The following is a 19,101-nucleotide window of genomic DNA, read 5'->3' as shown; positions in this document are numbered from 1 at the left end:
GAGATGCAACACATAGATGGGCTTAAGACTGAGGGGTGGACTTAAACATGGCCACTGTTGCACAGGTTTATCCATGAATGTGAAACACGTGCTTCAATTAAGCAAGCCAAGCAGTTAAAGCGTCTCTGATATGGAGGGCGATGGCTGAAAAATAAATATGGGGAGGCCTGGCAGGTTGACTATATCACATTCCCACAAACACTCCAAGGCAAGTGCCATGTGCTTACAATGGTGGAAGCAACCGCTGGATGGTTGGAAACATATCCTGTGCCCCATGCCACTGCCCGGAACATTCTCCTGGGCCTTGAAAATCAAATCTTATGGTGATGCAGTACCCTAGAAAGAATTGAGTCAGACAATGGAACTGATTTCTGAAACAACCTCATGGATACCTGGGCCAAAGAGCATGACGTTGGGTAGGTGTATCACATCCCCTATCATGCACCAGCCTCCAGAAAAATCGAATGATGCAACAGACTGTTAAAGACTACATTAAGAGCAATGGATGGTGAGACCTTCCAACATTGGGATATACATTTAGCAAAAGTCAACGCTAGAGGATCTTCCAATCAGGCTGGCCCTGCCAAATCAAAATTTTACATATTGTAGAAGGGAATAAAGTTCCTGTAGTGCACCTTAAAATATTCTTGGAAAAACTGTGTGGGTCATTCCTGCCTCAGGCAAAGACAAACCCATTTGTGGGATTGCTTTTGCTCAGGGGCCTGGGAGCACTTGTTGGGTAATGCAGGAAGATGGGGAAGTTTTATGTGTGCCTTAAGGGGATTTGATTTTGGGTGAGAATAGCCAATGAATTAAACTGTGTGATATTGATTACTACATTACGCTGTATATTATAACTTTTATGGTGGCTATATGCCCGTCAATACACTGGGCAGCTTGCAGTGCCTGTCTCTACCAGTCTGGATTTGGGGATCTGAACCTGACTCCCTTTTGATCACCACATTAATCAAGAAAGAAGTTTTATGAAACTGGACAAGTGCAGCAATGATGGAATCAGAACTGGCTTCAGCATGTTGATAACACATTGATGTTTGCAGTTGTTGCTGGGTAATGTTTATACTAAATCAAGGACTTTTCAGTTTCTCAGGCCCTGCCAGTGAGAAGGCTGGAGGGGCATGGGAAATTGGGAGGGGACACAGCCAGGAAAGCTGCCCTGGACTAGCCAAAGGGATATTCCATACAATATGATGTCATTCTTGGTATATACAGTGGGAGTAGTTGTCGGGGGGGGAGGGGGAGGGAAGGTTTGCTGCTTGGGGACTGGTTGGGCATTGGTCAGCAGGTGGTGAGCAATTGTATTGCGCATCTCTTTTTTTCTTTGTTTGTTTTTTCCCCCCGTGAGTTTTATTTATCTTTTTTTAATCTCCCTTTTCATAATGATGATCATCATAATCTTTATTAGTAGTATCATTTATTTAAATAATTGCACACTTTTTTTCTCAACCCATGGGTTTTACCTTTTTTCTGATTCTCCTCCCCATCCCACTGGGGCAGGGGGATGAGGAAGTGGCTGCATGTCACTTAGTTGCTGGCTGTGATTAAACCACAACTAAATCACTTTCGCAGTTGCAGTTAATTACGTTCACGTTTGGGAGGAGGGGTTGTAGCCTTTCAATTGCATATAGCTATAGTGCCTAAAGAGACATTCAGTTTTACAGCTTCAACGCATTCTTTCTATAGGAAAAAAAGACTATTTTCCCATTTCCATTTGCATGCAAAGCTCTTTAGTTTACTTACATAAGTCCTCAGTATGACTGTTTAAAGCATCTTCCACTGTCTACTAAAATGGGAGCAGGTGAAGAACTGTAACTTAGATATAAATTGTATTTTTTTAAAATACTTAGTAGTGAAAAATTAGCAAATTTTTAGAACCAAAATTCACACACCAGTACTGAAATGATATTCAGAGTACTTGAGGCATTTACTTTTATGAAAAAAGATTGCTCAAAGATGTTTTTAGCATGTTTTCGTTCTTCCAAGTTTGAACCCTCAGATTATATGAAGTAAGTCTAACCCTAAAAACCAACTACCCTGACTTTCCACAGCTGCAGCCACTAATGAAATTAAATTGCAAAAGTGCCGTTTTTCAATAAAATGTTAATAACTTAGAACAAAGATCAAGAATGTGAACTCAGCATGCATGAGGATGTAGTACAAAAAGCAATACTTACAACTCCAAATGAAACCTCTTGGTATAAAGGATCATGGGTTAAGAATTGGATAGGAGCTGAGGAAGTCAGTGTTGGTGGATGAGTTGATGGTGGGTAGGTAAAGCTTCCTATAGGAAGATGTTCTCCAAGCATTTCTACTTCATTCTCTATCCTTTGAAGTGGCTAAAAGAAACACAGGGTTTGTTGTATTAATAGAAAACCATTTTTTTTAAATTTATTTTTTAATATCAAAATAGCACAACTCCAATTATATGTTCTGAGGATATGTGGAAATTAAATAGAGTTGTACTGGGTATATATGGTAAGGCTTTGGGGTGTGTGTGTGGGGGGGGCTGCAGGGGTGGCCTTTGTGGGAAGAGGTATGGGCTGCCTTGTGCCAGACACAGCTGGTTCCAACTGTCTCTGCAATGGATCCACTGCAGGGAAAAGCTGAGCCAATCAGCAGCGTTGGTGGTGCCTCTGTGAAAAACTATTTAAGGAAAGTAAAAAAAAAAAAAAAAGCTGGATGGAGAGAGTAGGAGGGAACAAAAAAGAGTGAGAAACAGCAGAGGGAACACCAAGGTCAGAGAAAGAGAAGGATGAGAAGGAGGTACTCCATGGCACCAGAGCAGATATTCCCTGCAGCCCATGGAGGACCCACTCTGGAACAGATTTATATTTCCCAAAGGAACTGTTGCCCATTGAGAACCCATGCAGGGGTTTTTCCTGATAGGACTGAGCACATGGAAGAACTCGCACTAGAGCAGATTTTCCTGATGGACTGCAGCCCATGAAGAACCTACGCCAGAGCAGAGGAAAGGTGTGAAAAGGAAGGTGCAGCAGAGAACGACTGCTATATACTGACCATAACCACCCCACTCCATTCCTTGTGCCACTTGGGCAGGGAGAAGAATCTGGAGAACTACTAGCAGTGGATGAGGATTGAGTCAGGGATTGATTACTTGAGAGAACTTGACCCATACAAGTCTAAGAGGCCAGATGGACTACATCCAGGGTGCTGAGACAACTGGCCGATGTCCTTGCAAAGCTGCTTTCTATCATCCTTTCAAAGACCGTGGAGATCAGGGGGAGATCCCTGACAACTGGAGAAAGGCAAACATTGCATTCATCAACCAAAAAGGCCAATCTAGGAAACTACAGGCCAGCCAACCTTACTTCAGTCCCTGGGAAAATCATGGAGTGAGTCCTCTTGGAACATATTTCTGGGCACGTGGAAGAGGGAACAGTCAGCATGGCTATACCAAGGGAAAATCAACCAGAATGTCTAGTATTGATAAGGTGACTGAATTTGTGGCTGAGGGGAGAGAAGTGGATGCCATTTACCTCAACTTTTAGCAAGGCTTTTGACACTATCTCCCACAATATTCTTGTAACCAAGTTCAAACGTTACAGTCTGGATGTGTGGACAACCAGATGGATTAAAAAAAATTTTGGATGATCAGGCTTAGATCATAGTGGTTAATGGGTCATACTCTACCAAGATGCTGGTAACAAGTGGTATACCACAGGGACCTATCCTGTTTAACAACATTATCAGTTACCTGGAAGAGACAGAGTACTTGCTCATGAAGTCTATAGCTGATATCAAATTGCAGAGAACAATCCATACACTGGAAGGTAGGGCTGCCATACAGCAAGACATGGACAGGATGGAAAAATGGGCCAACAGGAACCTTATGATATTCAACAAGGATAAATTCCAAGTCCTGCACCTGAGAAGGAATAACTGGAAACAATCCAGACTGGGGAATGACTGGCTGTGAAGCAGCTCTGCTGAAAAGGCACTGGCGCCCTCAGGCAAGCTGAATATGATCCAACAGTGTACCCTAGCAGCAAAGAAGGCTTGCGGTACCTTGGGCTGTATTAACAAAAAATGGCATAGCCAGTACATTGAGCGAAGTGATTATCCACCTTCTACTAAACACCTGTTAGACCTCATGTAGAATACTACATCCAGTTTTGGGCACCCAGATACCAAAAAATCCCCGGATATTGGTAAAGTAGAACAAGCTCAAGGAGGGCCACCAAGATGGTCAGGGGACTGGAACATTTGTCCTATTAGAAGAACTTGAGGGAATCGGGCTTTTTCTGCCAGGAGAAGAACAGGCTTAGGGGAGAGGGGAAGCCACCTAACAGCAGCCTTCCCAACACCTGCAGAGATTTGATCAAGAAGATGGAGCCAGGCTCTTTACAGTGATGCATGGTGGAAGGACAAGAGACAATGGGCATAAGTGAAAACAAAAGAAGTTTCAGCTAAATACAAAGAGAAGCTTTTTCACCATGATGAGAGTCAAGCAGTGGAACAGGAGCCTAGAGAGTTTGTGTAGTCTCCATCTTTGGAGGTTTTCAAGACCCAAGTGGAAAAAACCCTGTGCACCCTCAACTGACCTCATAGCTGATCCTGTTTTGAATAGAAGATTGAACTAGAGACCTTCTGAGGTGTCTTCCAACCTGAATTAACCTCTGAGCCTGTGATCCTATGATCTCTTTCATCAAACTGTATATATAAGGCAGCAACTAACTTCCTTAATAGAGACATGTTCTCAAACTGAAGAAAACAGTTCTACATCAATACCATAAGGAATAATTGAAGGTATGCTGATGTATGAAGAATTAATAAGTTTCTTACAAAAACAACTCAGCATTTCCCTGTGAAGCAAAATTTTTTATTATAAACACCACGATTTATAATTAATCTATTACCACATTTAGGCTAGATACATTATCTTGAAGCTATACTTTTGCTGTTAGGAAAGATCAATTCACATCTCAGGTCATTTTGGTCTCATTTTTCGGGAAAAACTTAACTCTGATATTTCACTAATTCACCCTTCTTTTCCCAGTACTGAATACCACATGCTTCAAAACAGTCAGATATGAAAGTCATGTTGTGGAAGCAAAGGAAAAGGAAAATTGTTTCCCCATTCTGCTGATCAAACTTTAAATAGCATTTTTAAGGCAATAATTTTTCTAGTAAGACTTGACAGCAAAAAATCAAGCTATTGAACAGAGCTAAAAGTTAACAAGGGAGCCTATTCCTGAAGCTAAATTAGCAATCTAAGAAAGAAGCCCCAACATTTTCTGAGGGAAGACATCCTGACTACCAGAGAAAACTATCCATAACTGTTCCCCCATGACTATAATGCAATAATTACAATAGTGCCAGCACCTGACATTTAACACAGCAGTATTTGTTACTGCTCAAAACAGTCTGAGCAATATTTGTTAGTAATACTGAAATTATTTTGTATTTCTGTATTAATGAAATATTGGTAGAGCTCCAAAGAAACAGGTGGAAAGGTGCCTGGCAGAAGATTAATAAGTAGAAATTACTAACCTCTGGTAGAAGATTAGTAAGTAAAAATCTTAAAATGTAATTTTTTCCCTTGTGTCCAAAATAGCATCTTCTCTAATTTTTGCTCTATTATGAAGGCATTAACTTTTTGGCCAAGTTTCTTTAAGTGAAAAGAGTCAATAATTTCTACAAGCAGGAGAGAAAAGAGGTTCTAGTATGCCATAGAAAGTTTAAGTAATACTTTTCACACTAGTGTTCAGGGGGGATACAGTGGACACTAAATAAACTGTGATTTAATGTGATAGAAGCATGCAATAGAAATAAGGCTTTGTGCTTTCTGTTCTCTCTACAATTTATTTTCTCTGAGACCACTGCTGCACTACACTTAGGTCTCTATATTCTCTTTTACTTTCTGGAAGAACACCACCTGCAGAAGCAGTACATGAAGCAGACATGTCAGACTTACAGGAGTACAGGCCTCCAGGGAAACAGTGGGCAACAGCTGAGAAAATCTTAAGACAATCAAAATGAATTTCAAAATAATACTTTTTTTTTTTTTTCTTCAGACTAAGTCTTGCTCAGGTAGCACTATTACAAAACCCTATTACGTACTCTATATCAGATCTATTTGTTCTTTCAACCAGAATGTTATTAGAAGGACAAGAGCATCATTTGCTGATCAACCCCCAAATATTTTAGGAGAGGGGATAAGAAGCATTACTTACTGAACGTGACTGTTGTGCTTGGAAGGGAACAAATTGCCCTGGAGGTGGCAGGTGAGACGGGTGATGTGGAGAGAGGTGAGAAGGATGCAAAAGGAATGGGTCGTTAGAAATCAGGGGTGGGAACGCTGCATATGGTACTGGTAGATGTTGGACTGAGCACGCTTGAAGCATCTGAAAGAAAATGAACATTTTTACATCTACAGTAAAAGATTATTAAAAGAAAGCAGTCCACGTACCCTCAGCTTACAAACACAACCCACACAATAATTTGTTCAGAAACTAAATGAACAGTGATTCTAGTACAGAACAGGCTCTAAAAGTGTGATGCTACCAGCTATACTTGCAAGGTGCAAAGGGCCTTTTACTTCAGATGAAGTCAATAGGAGTTGGGGGTGTTCACTCTGCATTAGCAGGCACAGACTCCCAAGGGGGGAGCAGGTTTACTTACCATAGTAGCTTCTGTTCTTCCCATATATTACATTTACAGACACATGCTAAGAAAACAATCATTAGTTGGAACTGAAGGACTCCTAAATGTCAGATTGTGCCCTAAACAACTCTGTTGCCTGAAGCTGGGCCCCTTCTTTCCCCTCTTGCTGGTACCTGCTGTCTCTCTTCTCTGTCCTGGGACTTTGTGGTGATCTGCTAAAAGAAAATGGTGTCCATCTGCCAAAACTGTTAGGCTGTGGCTGTAACCCAAACAGAATCATTACAGCCCACCTATGCTGACAACTCCCACCAAACAGACCTTCCAAGGATGGATAAAGCTGTCCAGACCTCAGGATGCATAGATCTCCAGTATCTGGAAATCCCCCTAGTACCTAAAGGCATCAGTGGATGTCATAGATGCACAAGTGTACATAGCTGGAAGAACTCTTCAGACAAGTAGCCATTAACAAAAGGAGCTCAACAGGCAGTGCAGTATCTGGGAATGTGAGCAGGAAATTAATATGTGGTATTGTCCCAGGCTGAGTGACGATCCTGCCTTAAGGCTGTGCAAGGGGATTGTATGTGGAGTGACTACATGTACTGATTTCAGCTGGGATAGAGTTAATTTTCTTCTTAGTAGCTGGTACAGTGCTGTGTTTTGGATTTGGTGTGAGAACAATGTTGATAGGACACTGATATTTTCAATTGTTGCTGGGGGATATTTATACTAAATCGAGGACTTTTCCAGTTTCTTGGGCGCTACCAATGAGAGAGCTGGAGAGGCATTGTAAACTGGGAGGGGACACAGCCAGGACAGGTGACCTGAACTAGCCAAAGAGGTATTCCATACCATATGATGTCATGCTGAGAATATAAAACTGGGGGAAGAAGAAGGAAGGGTGTAGAGGAATTTTTAAAGGACCAAGGACATATGTTACCATTGTCCGGGTTGGACAACCCAGGCCTGTTACTTGAAGCTGCAGAGCAACTTTAAATTGTCCTTGAAACAAGCAGGGTGAGAAAGAAAACAAGCTATGCACAAACAAGAAGCCAGGTGCAGAGCAAGTCCTGGGAACTGCGAAATCAACACACTCTCATCAGCACACTCTGATCAGGCGCCTGCAGCATGTCACCAATCAGCGACACGGATGCCCGCGTGACCAGAGACTTTTATCCAATCACCTGTGTGTAGAGTCGTGTGAGCGGTTGAAACCATGCGGTCATGCTGGAGCACCTCAAATCGTGTGGCCAGGGATAAGGCCATGATAGAGCTGATTTACATCTGCAGGGACTGTGGCTGTGGGTAAGGCCACTCTGGAGCAGGTCTATGGTCATGGCCAATGGATAAGGCCCTGTTGGAACGGGTGCACCTCAAAATGACTGTGGCTGTGGATGAATCTGTGCCGCAGCAGGGATAACCCTGGAGAGACTGTGGCTCGTAGCTGAGGCTCCACTTGGAGCAGGTACAACCCTAAGGGACAGCAGTCTGTGGATAAGTCCAAGCCAGAGCAGGGGCAAGGGGAGGAGTTCATTGCAATGTTAAACCCTATGGGCTGGTCCAAAGGGTCCAGGGATAGAGATTGTAATGGATATACCTTTAAATTGTTGTAACCCATGATTTGAGTTTCATGTTATAGGAATGACTATAGCAGCAACCACCTGAACCATTGGAGGACAAGCCTTACAAGAAGCAGTGCAAGTGCAGCAGTGACCTGACCTGAGCCGGCTTTGATGCCCGATAACCCCATACAACACACAACCTCTCATCTCCTGAGTGACCACCATAAGAGATCGTGTTCATGGACTAAATGAACTCAATGGAAATTGTGTGGACATTTTATAGACATTTTTACAAGGGTGGTGCATAGACTAGGGGAATGATATCAGTGTATTATATCAAAGGATGGGAAGGGTGATGGTGGTTAATGAGGTTGTATTGGAAAGTGTGGCATGACATAAATGGTATGGATAAGGACTGGATAGTGTCCTGGTTTCAGCTGGGATAGATTTAGTTTTCTTAGTAGCTAGTACAGTGCTGTGCTTTGGATTTGGTGTGAGAACAATGTTGATAGGACACTGAGGTTATTAGTTGTTGCTGGGTAATGTTTATACTAAGTTAAGGACTTTTCAGTTTCGTTGGGCCCTGCCAGCAAAAGGGCTGGAGAGGTACGGGAAATTGGTAGGGGACATAGCCAGGACAGCTGACCCAAACTAGCCAAAGAGGTATTCCATACCATATGACGTCATGCTGAATATAGAAACTGGGGGAAGAAGAAGGAAGAGGGGGGGACATGGACATTTGGCATTATGGTGTTTGTCTTCCCGAATAACCGTTATGCGTGATGGAGCCCTGCTTTCCTGGGGATGGCTGAACAACTGATGACGGGAAGCAGTGAATAAATTCCTTGTTTTGCTTTGCTTGCATGCGCAGCTTTTGCTTTACCTGTTAGATTGTTCTTATCTCAACCCTTGAGTTTTACATTCCTTTCCGATTCTCCTCCCCATCCCTCTGGGTGAGGGGGAGTGAGCAAGTGGCTGCGTGGTGCTTGGTTGCTGGCCAGGGTTAAACCATGGCACTACATCAGTGGACAAGGGAAGAGCTACAGAACTAATCTATATGGACTTCTGTAAGGCATTTGGTACAACATCTTTTTCTGTAGGTTGGAGAGAGATGGATTTGATGGATGGATTGTTCTTTGGATAAGGAATCAATTCAATGGTCACATCCAGAGAGTAATGGTCATAAGCTCAATGTCTGGATGGAGATCGGTGATGAGTGGTGTCCCTCAGGGATCCATCTTGAGACCTGTACTGTTTAATATCTTCATCAATGACATAGTGTGATTGAGTGCACCCTCAGCAGATTTCAAGATGACACCAAGCTGATTGGTACGGTTACCATGCCTGAGGGATGGGATGCCATCCAGAGGGATCTGGACAAGCTTGAGATGTGGGCCCATGTGAAACTCATGAGGTTCAGCAAGGCCAAGTGCAAGGTCCTGCACCTGGATCAGGGCAATCCGCCATATCAATACAAGTTGGGGGACAAATAGATTGAGAGCAGCCCTGTGGAGAAGGACTTGGGAGTGCTGGTGGATGAGAAGCTCAACATGGCCCAACAATGTGCACTTGCAGCCCAGAAAGCCAACCGTATCCTGGGCTGCATCAAAAGAAGCGTGGCCAGCAGGTCAAAGGAGGTGATTGTCCCCCTCTACTCTGCTCTAGTGAGACACCACCTGAAGTACTGCATTCAGCTCTGAGGCCACCAGCACAAGAAAGACACAAACGTGTTGGAATGAGTCCAGAGGAGGCCCATGAAGATGATCACATAGAGCTGGAGCACCTCTCCTATGAAGACAGGCTGAGAGAGTTGAGGTTGTTCAGCCTGGAGAAGAGAAGGGTCTGGGGAGACCTTACTGCAGCCTTCCAGTACCCTGAAGGTGGCTTATGAGAAAGATGGGGACAGACATTTAGCAGGGCCTGTTGCAATAGGACAAGGGGTAATGTCTTTAAACTAAAAGATGGTAGATTCAGACTAGATATAAGGAAGAATTTTTTTTATGATGAGGGTGGGAACCACTGGAACAGGTTTCCCAGAGAGGTGGTAGATGCCCTGTCTCTGGAAACATTCAAGGTTAGGCTGAATGGGGCTTTGAGCAACCTGATCTAGTTGAAGATGGCCCTGCTCATTGCAGGGGGGAGTTGGACTAGATGACCTTTACAGGTCCCTGCCAACCCAAACTATTTTATGATTCTATGAAAGTAAGACTGAATTCAATGTCCAGGTGACTGACACAAGTAACTCACAAGATGAAGAAGACCTGGACATTTGTCTCTGCTTGGGGTAGAAGGAAGAACATTCCCCAATCCCCTGAAGTGCCCCGGTATAACAGACAAAATGCTCTGGGGTTGGAGAATTAAGAGTACACGAGTAATGGTCAGATTCGAGGAGAAGCCAACCATGCAAACTTGATCTGACCACCCGTCAGCATTAGAACCAGTGCCACCTTAAAAGCACGTAAGTATTAGTAATTGGAGATTCCTTACTGAGAGGCACTGAAGCACCCACTTGCCATCCAAACAATTTCTCTAGTGAAGTCTGCTGCCTACCAGGATGTCCTGGTTTCAGCTGGGATAGAGTTAATTTTCTTCTGAGTAGCTGGTACAGTGCTGTGTTTTGGATTGAGTATGAGAATAATGTTGATAGCACACTGATGTTTCAGTTGTTGCTAAGCAGTGCTTGCTCTAAATCATGAAGTTTTCAGTTTCCCATGCTCTGCCAGTGAACAGGTGCACAAAAAGCTTTGAGGGAGCAGAGCCAGGACAGCTGATCCCAACTAGCCAAAAGGTTATTCCATACCATAGAATGTCATGCTCAGTATATAAACTGGGTGGAGTTGACTGGGGGCCACTGATCACTGCTTGGGGACTGGCTGGACATCGGTCAGCAGGTGGTGAGCAATTCTATTGTGCATCACTTGGGTTTTTTCCCTTCAGTTTAATTAATCTCTCTTTCCCTATGCTTTTCATTACAATTGTTGTTATTATTATAATTATATTTTACTTTATTTAAATTATTACATTGTTCTTATCTCAACACACAATTTTTACCTTTTTCTAGTTCTCCTCCTTGTCCCACTGGGGGGAGTGGGGGTGGGGAGTGAGTGAGTGAGCACCTGTGTGGTATTTAGTTGCCGGCTGCGGTTAAACCATGATACAGGAGCTCACATTCATGATGTCTCTGAGAGACTGCTGAGACTAGTGAACCCTACAGATTATCATCCGCTCTTTCTGTTCCATGTAGGGTCTAATGATACTACAATGAGGCAACTTACTAACATCAAAAAATACTGTATGACCATCAGAGCAATGTTAAAAGGATCTGGAGCACAAGTGCTGTACTTCTCTATCCTCCCAATCAGAGGAAGGGGTTCAGGAAGGAGGAGATCAATTGAAGAGGTGAATGCCTGGCTGTGTGGCTGGTGCCATACTCAAGGTTTTGGCTTCTGTGATCGTGGATCTATCTTTGAGAAGCTGGGTCTGTTGAGAGCTCATGGAATTCAGCTGACCAAGTGGGCAAGAAGGTCTTTGCCAACAAGCTGACCAGACTTATAAAGAAGGCTTATAAGAAAGACAGTGAGACTTTTTGCCAGGGTCTGCAGTGACAGGACAAAGGGTAAAAGTTTTAAACTGAGAGTAGATTTAAACTTGACATAAGGAAGATATTTATTTATGATGAGGGTGATGAGACACTGGAACAGGTTTCCCAGAGAAGTTGTGGATGCCCCATCCCTGGAAGTGTTCAAGGCCAGGTTGGATGGGGCTTTGAGCAACCTGATCTAGAGAAATATGTCCCTGCCCATGGTGAGGGGGTGGACCTTTGACGGTCCTTTCCAACCCAAACCATTCTATGATTCTATGATTTTAAGTTATAACTAGCCTTAAAAGTTCTGCTCACTTCCATGTTTTGAGGAGAGCTTTATGCTCTGGAGCAAAAACTCTTCCTCTGATCTGTGAAGGCATCACCCAGAGACAGTTTCCTGTAAAAGCAGACGTCTCCTCTGTGAAGTTACATGTGCAAAGTATACTGTGAGTCATTAAAGTTTGAACTCTCAAGAATCAAGGTGGTGGTAGTGAGAACAGAATCTCACTTCACAGAAGTGCTCAGTTTCAATTTCAGCTCTACACATCCATGAACAAGACCCCAAATTTGCAGACTTTCAACTGCTTTTTTAGTCACCAGAATATCTGACATTCCTTTTATGTTTCTGATCATTAAAAGTGCAACTCAAAATTAGCTTTTAAAAAATAAGCATCAATTCTCTTATGCAAACAAGAGTATTTATTAGAGACAATTTTCAAACATTAAATTTCACTGCTCCACTTCCAAAGTGAATCAAGCTTTATCAAGATATGAAGAGTACAGGACCCAGCTGTACTCTTTCTTATCTAAAGCATATTGTTCTTATTAGAAAACACAAAACATGTTATGTTCAATGTGCATAATGACTGCAAAGATGGTAAGGAGATACAGTTTATGATCAGATTCCAATAGTGAAAATACAGTCACAACCTCATTTACTGTGGTCATGACCCCAAATTGATCTTTACACCAAGCTGATACAGTTCAAGATTAATCTGATCTAAATACTAATATTTCTAAAGTGATCCTATGAAATAAATAATAAATGTGCAGGTACAACATAACATAGCATTCTATAACACATGTAGGAGGTACTTTTAGAAATATTAAAACACAGTTCATCAGTTTATATAATAGCCAAGAATAAATAAAGAGTATTATAACTTTAACGTATGTTAAAGGTACTGCATAAAGGTTGTTGAGCAACATTCTGTGATGTATGTTATGCAGGAGGTTAGGGTATATTTTAAATGTCCTTCAGGCTTTCAAATCAATTGCCTTAATCCAGTTGTTCAATACTGAAGAAACAGAATGTATTCTTCACCCAATATTACAGTAAGAGGACATGTCAACCAAAACTTCACTTTATAGTGTTATATTCTGAAATAATTTTCAATTTTATTTTTTTTAAGTAGAGCTAGAATGTGCAATGATGTCTGGTACTAAAAATAATGACCATTACAATTTTAGAAAGTCTTTTCAGAAGTTTATTGAAAAGTTTAAATTTTACAGGCTGACTTTTCCAGACCATGTCACGGAGACAGAGAGAAAGTGAGAGAAGGAAGTGAAGGAGCAAGGGAGAAAGCAAAAGAAGGATATTTAGGATGTGAGACAGAGAGGCAGAAAGAAAAAGAATGCACAAGAGGGAGATAAAGAGAAGGGGAGAGAGACAGGAAAAGAGAAAAAAACGAAAGGGTGGAAGAGAGAAAAGTGCAAATGTGAGAGTGAGGAAGAAAGAAAGAAAGGAAAGGAATAAAGTGAAATAGAAGTATAAAGGACGAAAAAGAGAAAGCAGAAAGGAAGAGAAAGGGTAAGGGAGAAACAGCAAGAGAGACTGAGTATAAGAAAGTGCAATCAAGAGAATGACACAGGAAGTGTGAGAGAAAGTGAGCACGCATGAGACAGCAGCAGACAGTGGAGAAGAGAGAGAGAAAGAGGACAAAAGGCTGAATGAGAGAAAGAGCATCAGCAAGAGACATATGGAGACAGACAGGAGACAGACACAGGGAGACATGTGTGTGCAAATGCAGAGGGAGAGAGGAGCGTGCAGACAGAGGAAGAGAAAGGCATGAAAGGCACGTGCAGATGGGTGTGGAGGAGGCTAGACAGACACACGCACACAAAGATGGGGAGGAAGAGAGACGCATGCACACACAGACACAAAGGAAGAGAGATGCACAGGCACACAAAGGCAGAGTGACAGAGAGAGAGAAACAGGCACTTACATAGACACAGACAGACAGAGAACCATGCACAGACACAGAGGAAGAGAGACATGCATGCAGATGCAGAGACATGGGGGGAGACACCTGTGCGCACAGATGAGGAAAGGTGTGTGTGAACACCAACACAGAGACAAAGGCCCCTGCACACAGGGGCAAAGAGAGAGCAGACACGCAGAAAAACAAATTAAGATATGTGCATGCACACACATGCAGGGAAAGGGAGATGTGTGCACAAAGATGGAGAGGAAGAGAGAGAGACATGAGTGCACACAGATGGAGATGGAGACATATAGATAAACACATGCACAGACATAATGGAAGGCAGGCAGAGGGACACACACAGATGCAGAGACATGCATGTACACACAGATGCAGAGAGATGTGCCTGCACACAGACAAGGAGGAAGAGACGTGCACACAGATGAAAAGGCAAACAGGGAGGCACATGTGCAGAGGAATAGAGACAAAAAGATGCGCATGCACACAGATGTGGAGAGGCATGCATTCATTCAAATGCAGAGAGAGAGAGAGAGAGACATATGCATGCACACACAGGTGCCAAGGAAGAGATGTGGGTGTGCACAGACAGAGAGATACACACAGACACAGAGGAAAAGAGACAGATGCATGCACGCACAGATATAGACGGGCATGCACACAAACACAGAGAAACAAAGATGGGGGCATGCACAGAGGAATAGAGACAGAGACATGCATGTGCACACACAGACACAGATGGGAGCCCACACAGACACAGAAGAGACAGGGCACATGCACAGACACAGAGACAGACAGACAAAGAGAGATACAGATGCATGTGCACAGACAAATGCAGAGGAAGAGAGAGTCACAGCCATGCGGAGACGCAGACAGAGAGAGACAGATAAGTGCACACAGGCGCAGAGGAACAGAGATGTGCATGTGTACAGATACAGAGAGAGACAGTGAGACAGACATGCACATGCATAGATATAGATGGGCATGCACAGATGCAAAGAGAAACAGAGAGAGACAGATAAGTGCACACAGATGCAGAGGAACAGACAGGTGTGCATGCACAAAGACATGGAGAGATGTGTGCACATTCAGATGCAGAGAGAAACTTGTGCACACAGATGCTGAGGAAGAGAAATGCACATGCACAGAGATGTGTACACAGATGTAAAGAAGGAAAGACAGAAAGATGTGCATATCTACATAGACTGGAGCACACACAGACACAGAGAGAAACAGGGAGGCGCATACACAGATGCAGAGGAATAGAGACAGAAGCGCAAACTGCACTGGAACAGGGTGATACCCCTGAACATCTATAATACATCAATGACATGATTGTGTGGGGCAACAAAACAGAAAAAGTGTTTTAGAAAGGAAAAAAGAATAATTCAGATTCTTCTGAAAGCTGGTTTCACCATAAAAAGAAGCATGGTCAATGAACCTGCACAGGAGATTCAGTTCTTGGGAGTAAAATGGCAGGATGGATGCCATCATGTCCCTATGGATGTGATCAAGATAGCAACTATGTCTCCATCAGCTAACAAGAACGAAACATAAGCTTTCCTAGGCCTTGTGGGATTCTGGAGAAAGCATATTCCAGGTTCTAGTCAGCTTGTGAGCCCTCTCTATTGAGTGACCCAAAAGAAGGACTATTTTGAGTGGGGCCCTAAGCAACAACAAGCTTTTGAGCAGATCAAAGAGGAGACAGCTCGTGCAATAGTCCTTGGGCCTGTCCAGACAGGACCAGCTGTAAAAAATGTACTCTACATTGCAACTGGGGAGCATGGTTTCACCTGGAGCCTCTGGCAGAAAACATCAGGAGAAACCTGAGGTCGACCATTATGGTTTTGGAGCTGGGGGTATTGAGAATCTGAAGCCCACTACACCCCAATTGAAAAAGAGATACTAGCAGCATATGAGGGGGATCTGAGACACTTCAGAAGTTGTTGGTACAGCAACATATCTCCTTTTGGCACTGTGATTGCCTGTGCTACACTGGATGCTCAAAGGAAACATTCCCTCTACAAATCACATGACTGATGCTACATGGAGTAAGTGGGTAGAGTTGATCATGCAATGGGCTCGAATGGGGAACCTCAACTGCCCAGGAATTCTGAAAGAGATCATGGACTGGCCAGAAGGCAGTGATTTTGGAGCATTGCCTGAGGAGGTGGCTCATGCCCAAGAGGCATCACCATATAATGAGTTATCAGAAGATGAAAGGCATTATGCTTTGTTTACTGATGAATTCTGTCGTGTTGTGGGCAACCATTGGAAGTGGAAAGCTGATGTGTGGAGTCCCACATGACAAGTTGTTGAAGGTATCAAAGGAGAAGGAAAGTTTGTGGAAGTGAAAACCATCCAGCTGACCCTAGAGATTGCTGAAAAGTGGCCAGTACTTTGTCTCTATATTGACTCATGGATGGTGGCAAATGCCCTATGGGGGTGGTTACAGCAATGGAAGAAGATCAACTGCCAGTGCAGAGGTAAACCCATCTGGGCTGCTCCACTGTGGAAAGGCATCACAGCCCAGGTAGAAAACATTGCTCTAGAGGTACAGCACATAGATACTCACATGCCCAGGAACTGTGCCACTGAAGAACACCAAAACAACAAACAAGTAGAGAAGACTGTCAAAATTGTAGTGGCTCAGGTGGACCTGGACTGGGAGCATAAGGGCGAGTTATTTGTTGCTCGATGGACCCACAAAACATCGGGACATATAAGGAGAGATGTAAGAAAGATATTGAGGTGCTGGAGCACATTGAAAGAAGAGCAATGAAGCTGAAGGGCCTAGAGCACAAGACTTAGGAGCACCTGAAGGAACTGGGGTTGTTTGGTCTGGGTAAAAGGAGGTTGAGGGGAGACCTTATCGCTTTCTGCAACTACCTGAAAAGAAGGCTGTAGTGAGGTGGGTCCCGGTCTCTTCTCCTAAGTAACAAGTGATTGGAGGAGAGGAAATGGCCTCAAGTTGCAACAGGGGAGGTTTAGATTGGATATAAGGAAAAATTTCTTCACCAAAAGGGTGGTCAAGCATTGGAACAGGCTTCCCAGGGAAGTGGTTGAGCCACCATCCCTGGAGGTATTTAAAAGGCATGTAGACATGGTGCTTAGGGACATGGTTTAGTGGTGGACTTGGCAGTGCTTGGTTTATGGTTGGACTCGATGATCTTAGAGGTCTTTTCCAACCTAAATGATTCTACGACTCTCCACAACATACAGATGGGCTCATAATTGAGGGGTGGACCTGACCATGGAGGCTATCACACAGGTCACCCATGAACATGAAACATGCACTGCAATCAAGTGAGCCACATGAGTAAAGTCTCCCTGGAATAGAGGGCAGTGGCTGGGTTTTCAATATGAAAATTGACTGGCAAATTGACTATATTGGACCACTGCCATGAACATGCCTGGGCAAGGACTACATAGTCACCGTGGTGGAAGCAACTACTGGGTGTCTAGAAACATACCCTGTAAACCATGCTACTGGACCATCTTAGGCCTTGAAGGGCAAATTTTGTGGAGACACAGGACCCCAGAAAGAACTGAAACAGACAATGGAAGTAATTTCCAAAATAACCTCAGAAATTCCTGGCCAGGAAACATGGCATTGAATGGGTGTATCACATCCCCTATCACCCATAAGCCTCTGGAAAGATTGAACAGTATAATGGACTGTTAGAGACTACACTGAGAGTGTTGGGCATGGAAACACTGGGATATAAATTTAGCAAAAGCCACTTGGCTGGTTAACACCAGAGGATCTGCTAACCATCCTTGTCCTGCCCAAACAAAGCCCCTACATACTGTGGGAGGAGATAAGGTCCCTGTGGTGCACATAGGGAAGTGGCTGGGGAAGGCAGTGTGAGTTGCTCCTCCCTTGGGAAAAGGCAAGTCCATTCATGGGATTGTCTTTGATCAAGGACCTGGGTGTATTTGGTGGGTAATGTGGAAGGACTGGGAGATCTGGTATGTGTTTCAAGGAAATGCAATCTGATGCAACCCGACAAGTGCAGCAATGATCCAAACCATCATGCTGCTTCTCCTGTCCTGAGTTACCACTTTGACATATGAGATCCAAGTCACAACCTGTTCTTATGAACATTTTGGCAAGTGGTGGAGGCCCATGGAATGGGGAAATGATATCTATCTGTTAAGGGAGAAAGGATAGTAGTTAATGAGAATGTATAAATCTGTATGTTGGGTATAAAGATGGTTTAATTATGTCGTATAAGTTACAAGTGTTGGCAGGAGGATGTTTCATTAATGTGAAACAGATAAAAAGGGATGATCAGAAAATATGCTAATGCTTCAAATTATGTGGAATGAGCATGAAACAAATGGGATGGAATAAGTGGTGGAGATTGTACCGTGTTTGGCTGGGATGGAGTTAACTTTCCCCATAGCAGCCTTCATAGTGCTGTGCTTTGTATTTGTAGCTAGAATGATGTTGAAAACATACCACTGTTTTGGCTACTGCTGAGCAATGCTCACACAAGGAGGCTATCTCTCCAACCCTACCCCCACCCCAAAGGCTGGGAGTGGGCAAGAAGTTGGGAGGGGACATAGCTGGGACAGCTGATCCAAAGGGATATTCCATATGCTATGTCATGCTCAGCAATAAAAGCTCAGGGAAAGGAGGAGGATGGGGCATTTGTTATTAAGGCATTTGTCTTCCAAAGCAACTGCTATACATACTGAGACCCTACTTCCTAGGAAGTGGTTGGACAGCACCTGCTGATGGGAAGTATAGAATAATATTTTTTTTTTGCTTTGCTTCTGTGCATGGCCTTTGCTTTCTTTCATTCAACTGCCTTTATCTCAACCCGTAAGTTTTTAATCTTATTTTCTCCCCCTGTCCTGAGGAGGGGGGAGTGAAAGCGGCTTGGTGGGTACCTGGTGGCCAGCCAATGTCAACCTACCACATGTGCACACAGATGCAGAGAGACAGACAGATGTGCATACAGAGACATGGAGAGACGTATGCACACACAGATGCCGAGGAAGACAGACCGAGAGATGCACACTCACACATTGATGCACAGGTGGAGAGACAGAGTGACATGTGCAAAGAGAGATGCAGAGGAAGTGC

General features: G+C 43.5%; 1 protein-coding gene across 4 annotated transcripts in view; it reads right to left on the bottom strand.

The window, feature by feature from the left end:
- The window catches only part of LOC129783108 (E3 ubiquitin-protein ligase RNF38-like), a 176,530-nt gene that overhangs the window by 23,364 nt on the left and 134,065 nt on the right, over positions 1-19,101 (bottom strand). For 3 of the 4 annotated variants that reach the window (XM_055792814.1, XM_055792815.1, XM_055792817.1), the window contains 2 exons: positions 6,213-6,383; positions 2,193-2,354 (listed from right to left, as the gene is read on the bottom strand). In XM_055792814.1, the coding sequence (XP_055648789.1) occupies positions 2,193-2,354; positions 6,213-6,383 (333 nt within the window). The remainder of the gene's footprint in view (positions 1-2,192; positions 2,355-6,212; positions 6,384-19,101) is intronic. The other variant, XM_055792816.1, reaches the window with a different exon arrangement.

Source organism: Falco peregrinus, chromosome W, assembly GCF_023634155.1.
Source record: "Falco peregrinus isolate bFalPer1 chromosome W, bFalPer1.pri, whole genome shotgun sequence".
Taxonomy (NCBI): Eukaryota; Metazoa; Chordata; class Aves; order Falconiformes; family Falconidae; genus Falco; species Falco peregrinus.
This window is presented reverse-complemented; position numbering and strand designations above follow the sequence as displayed.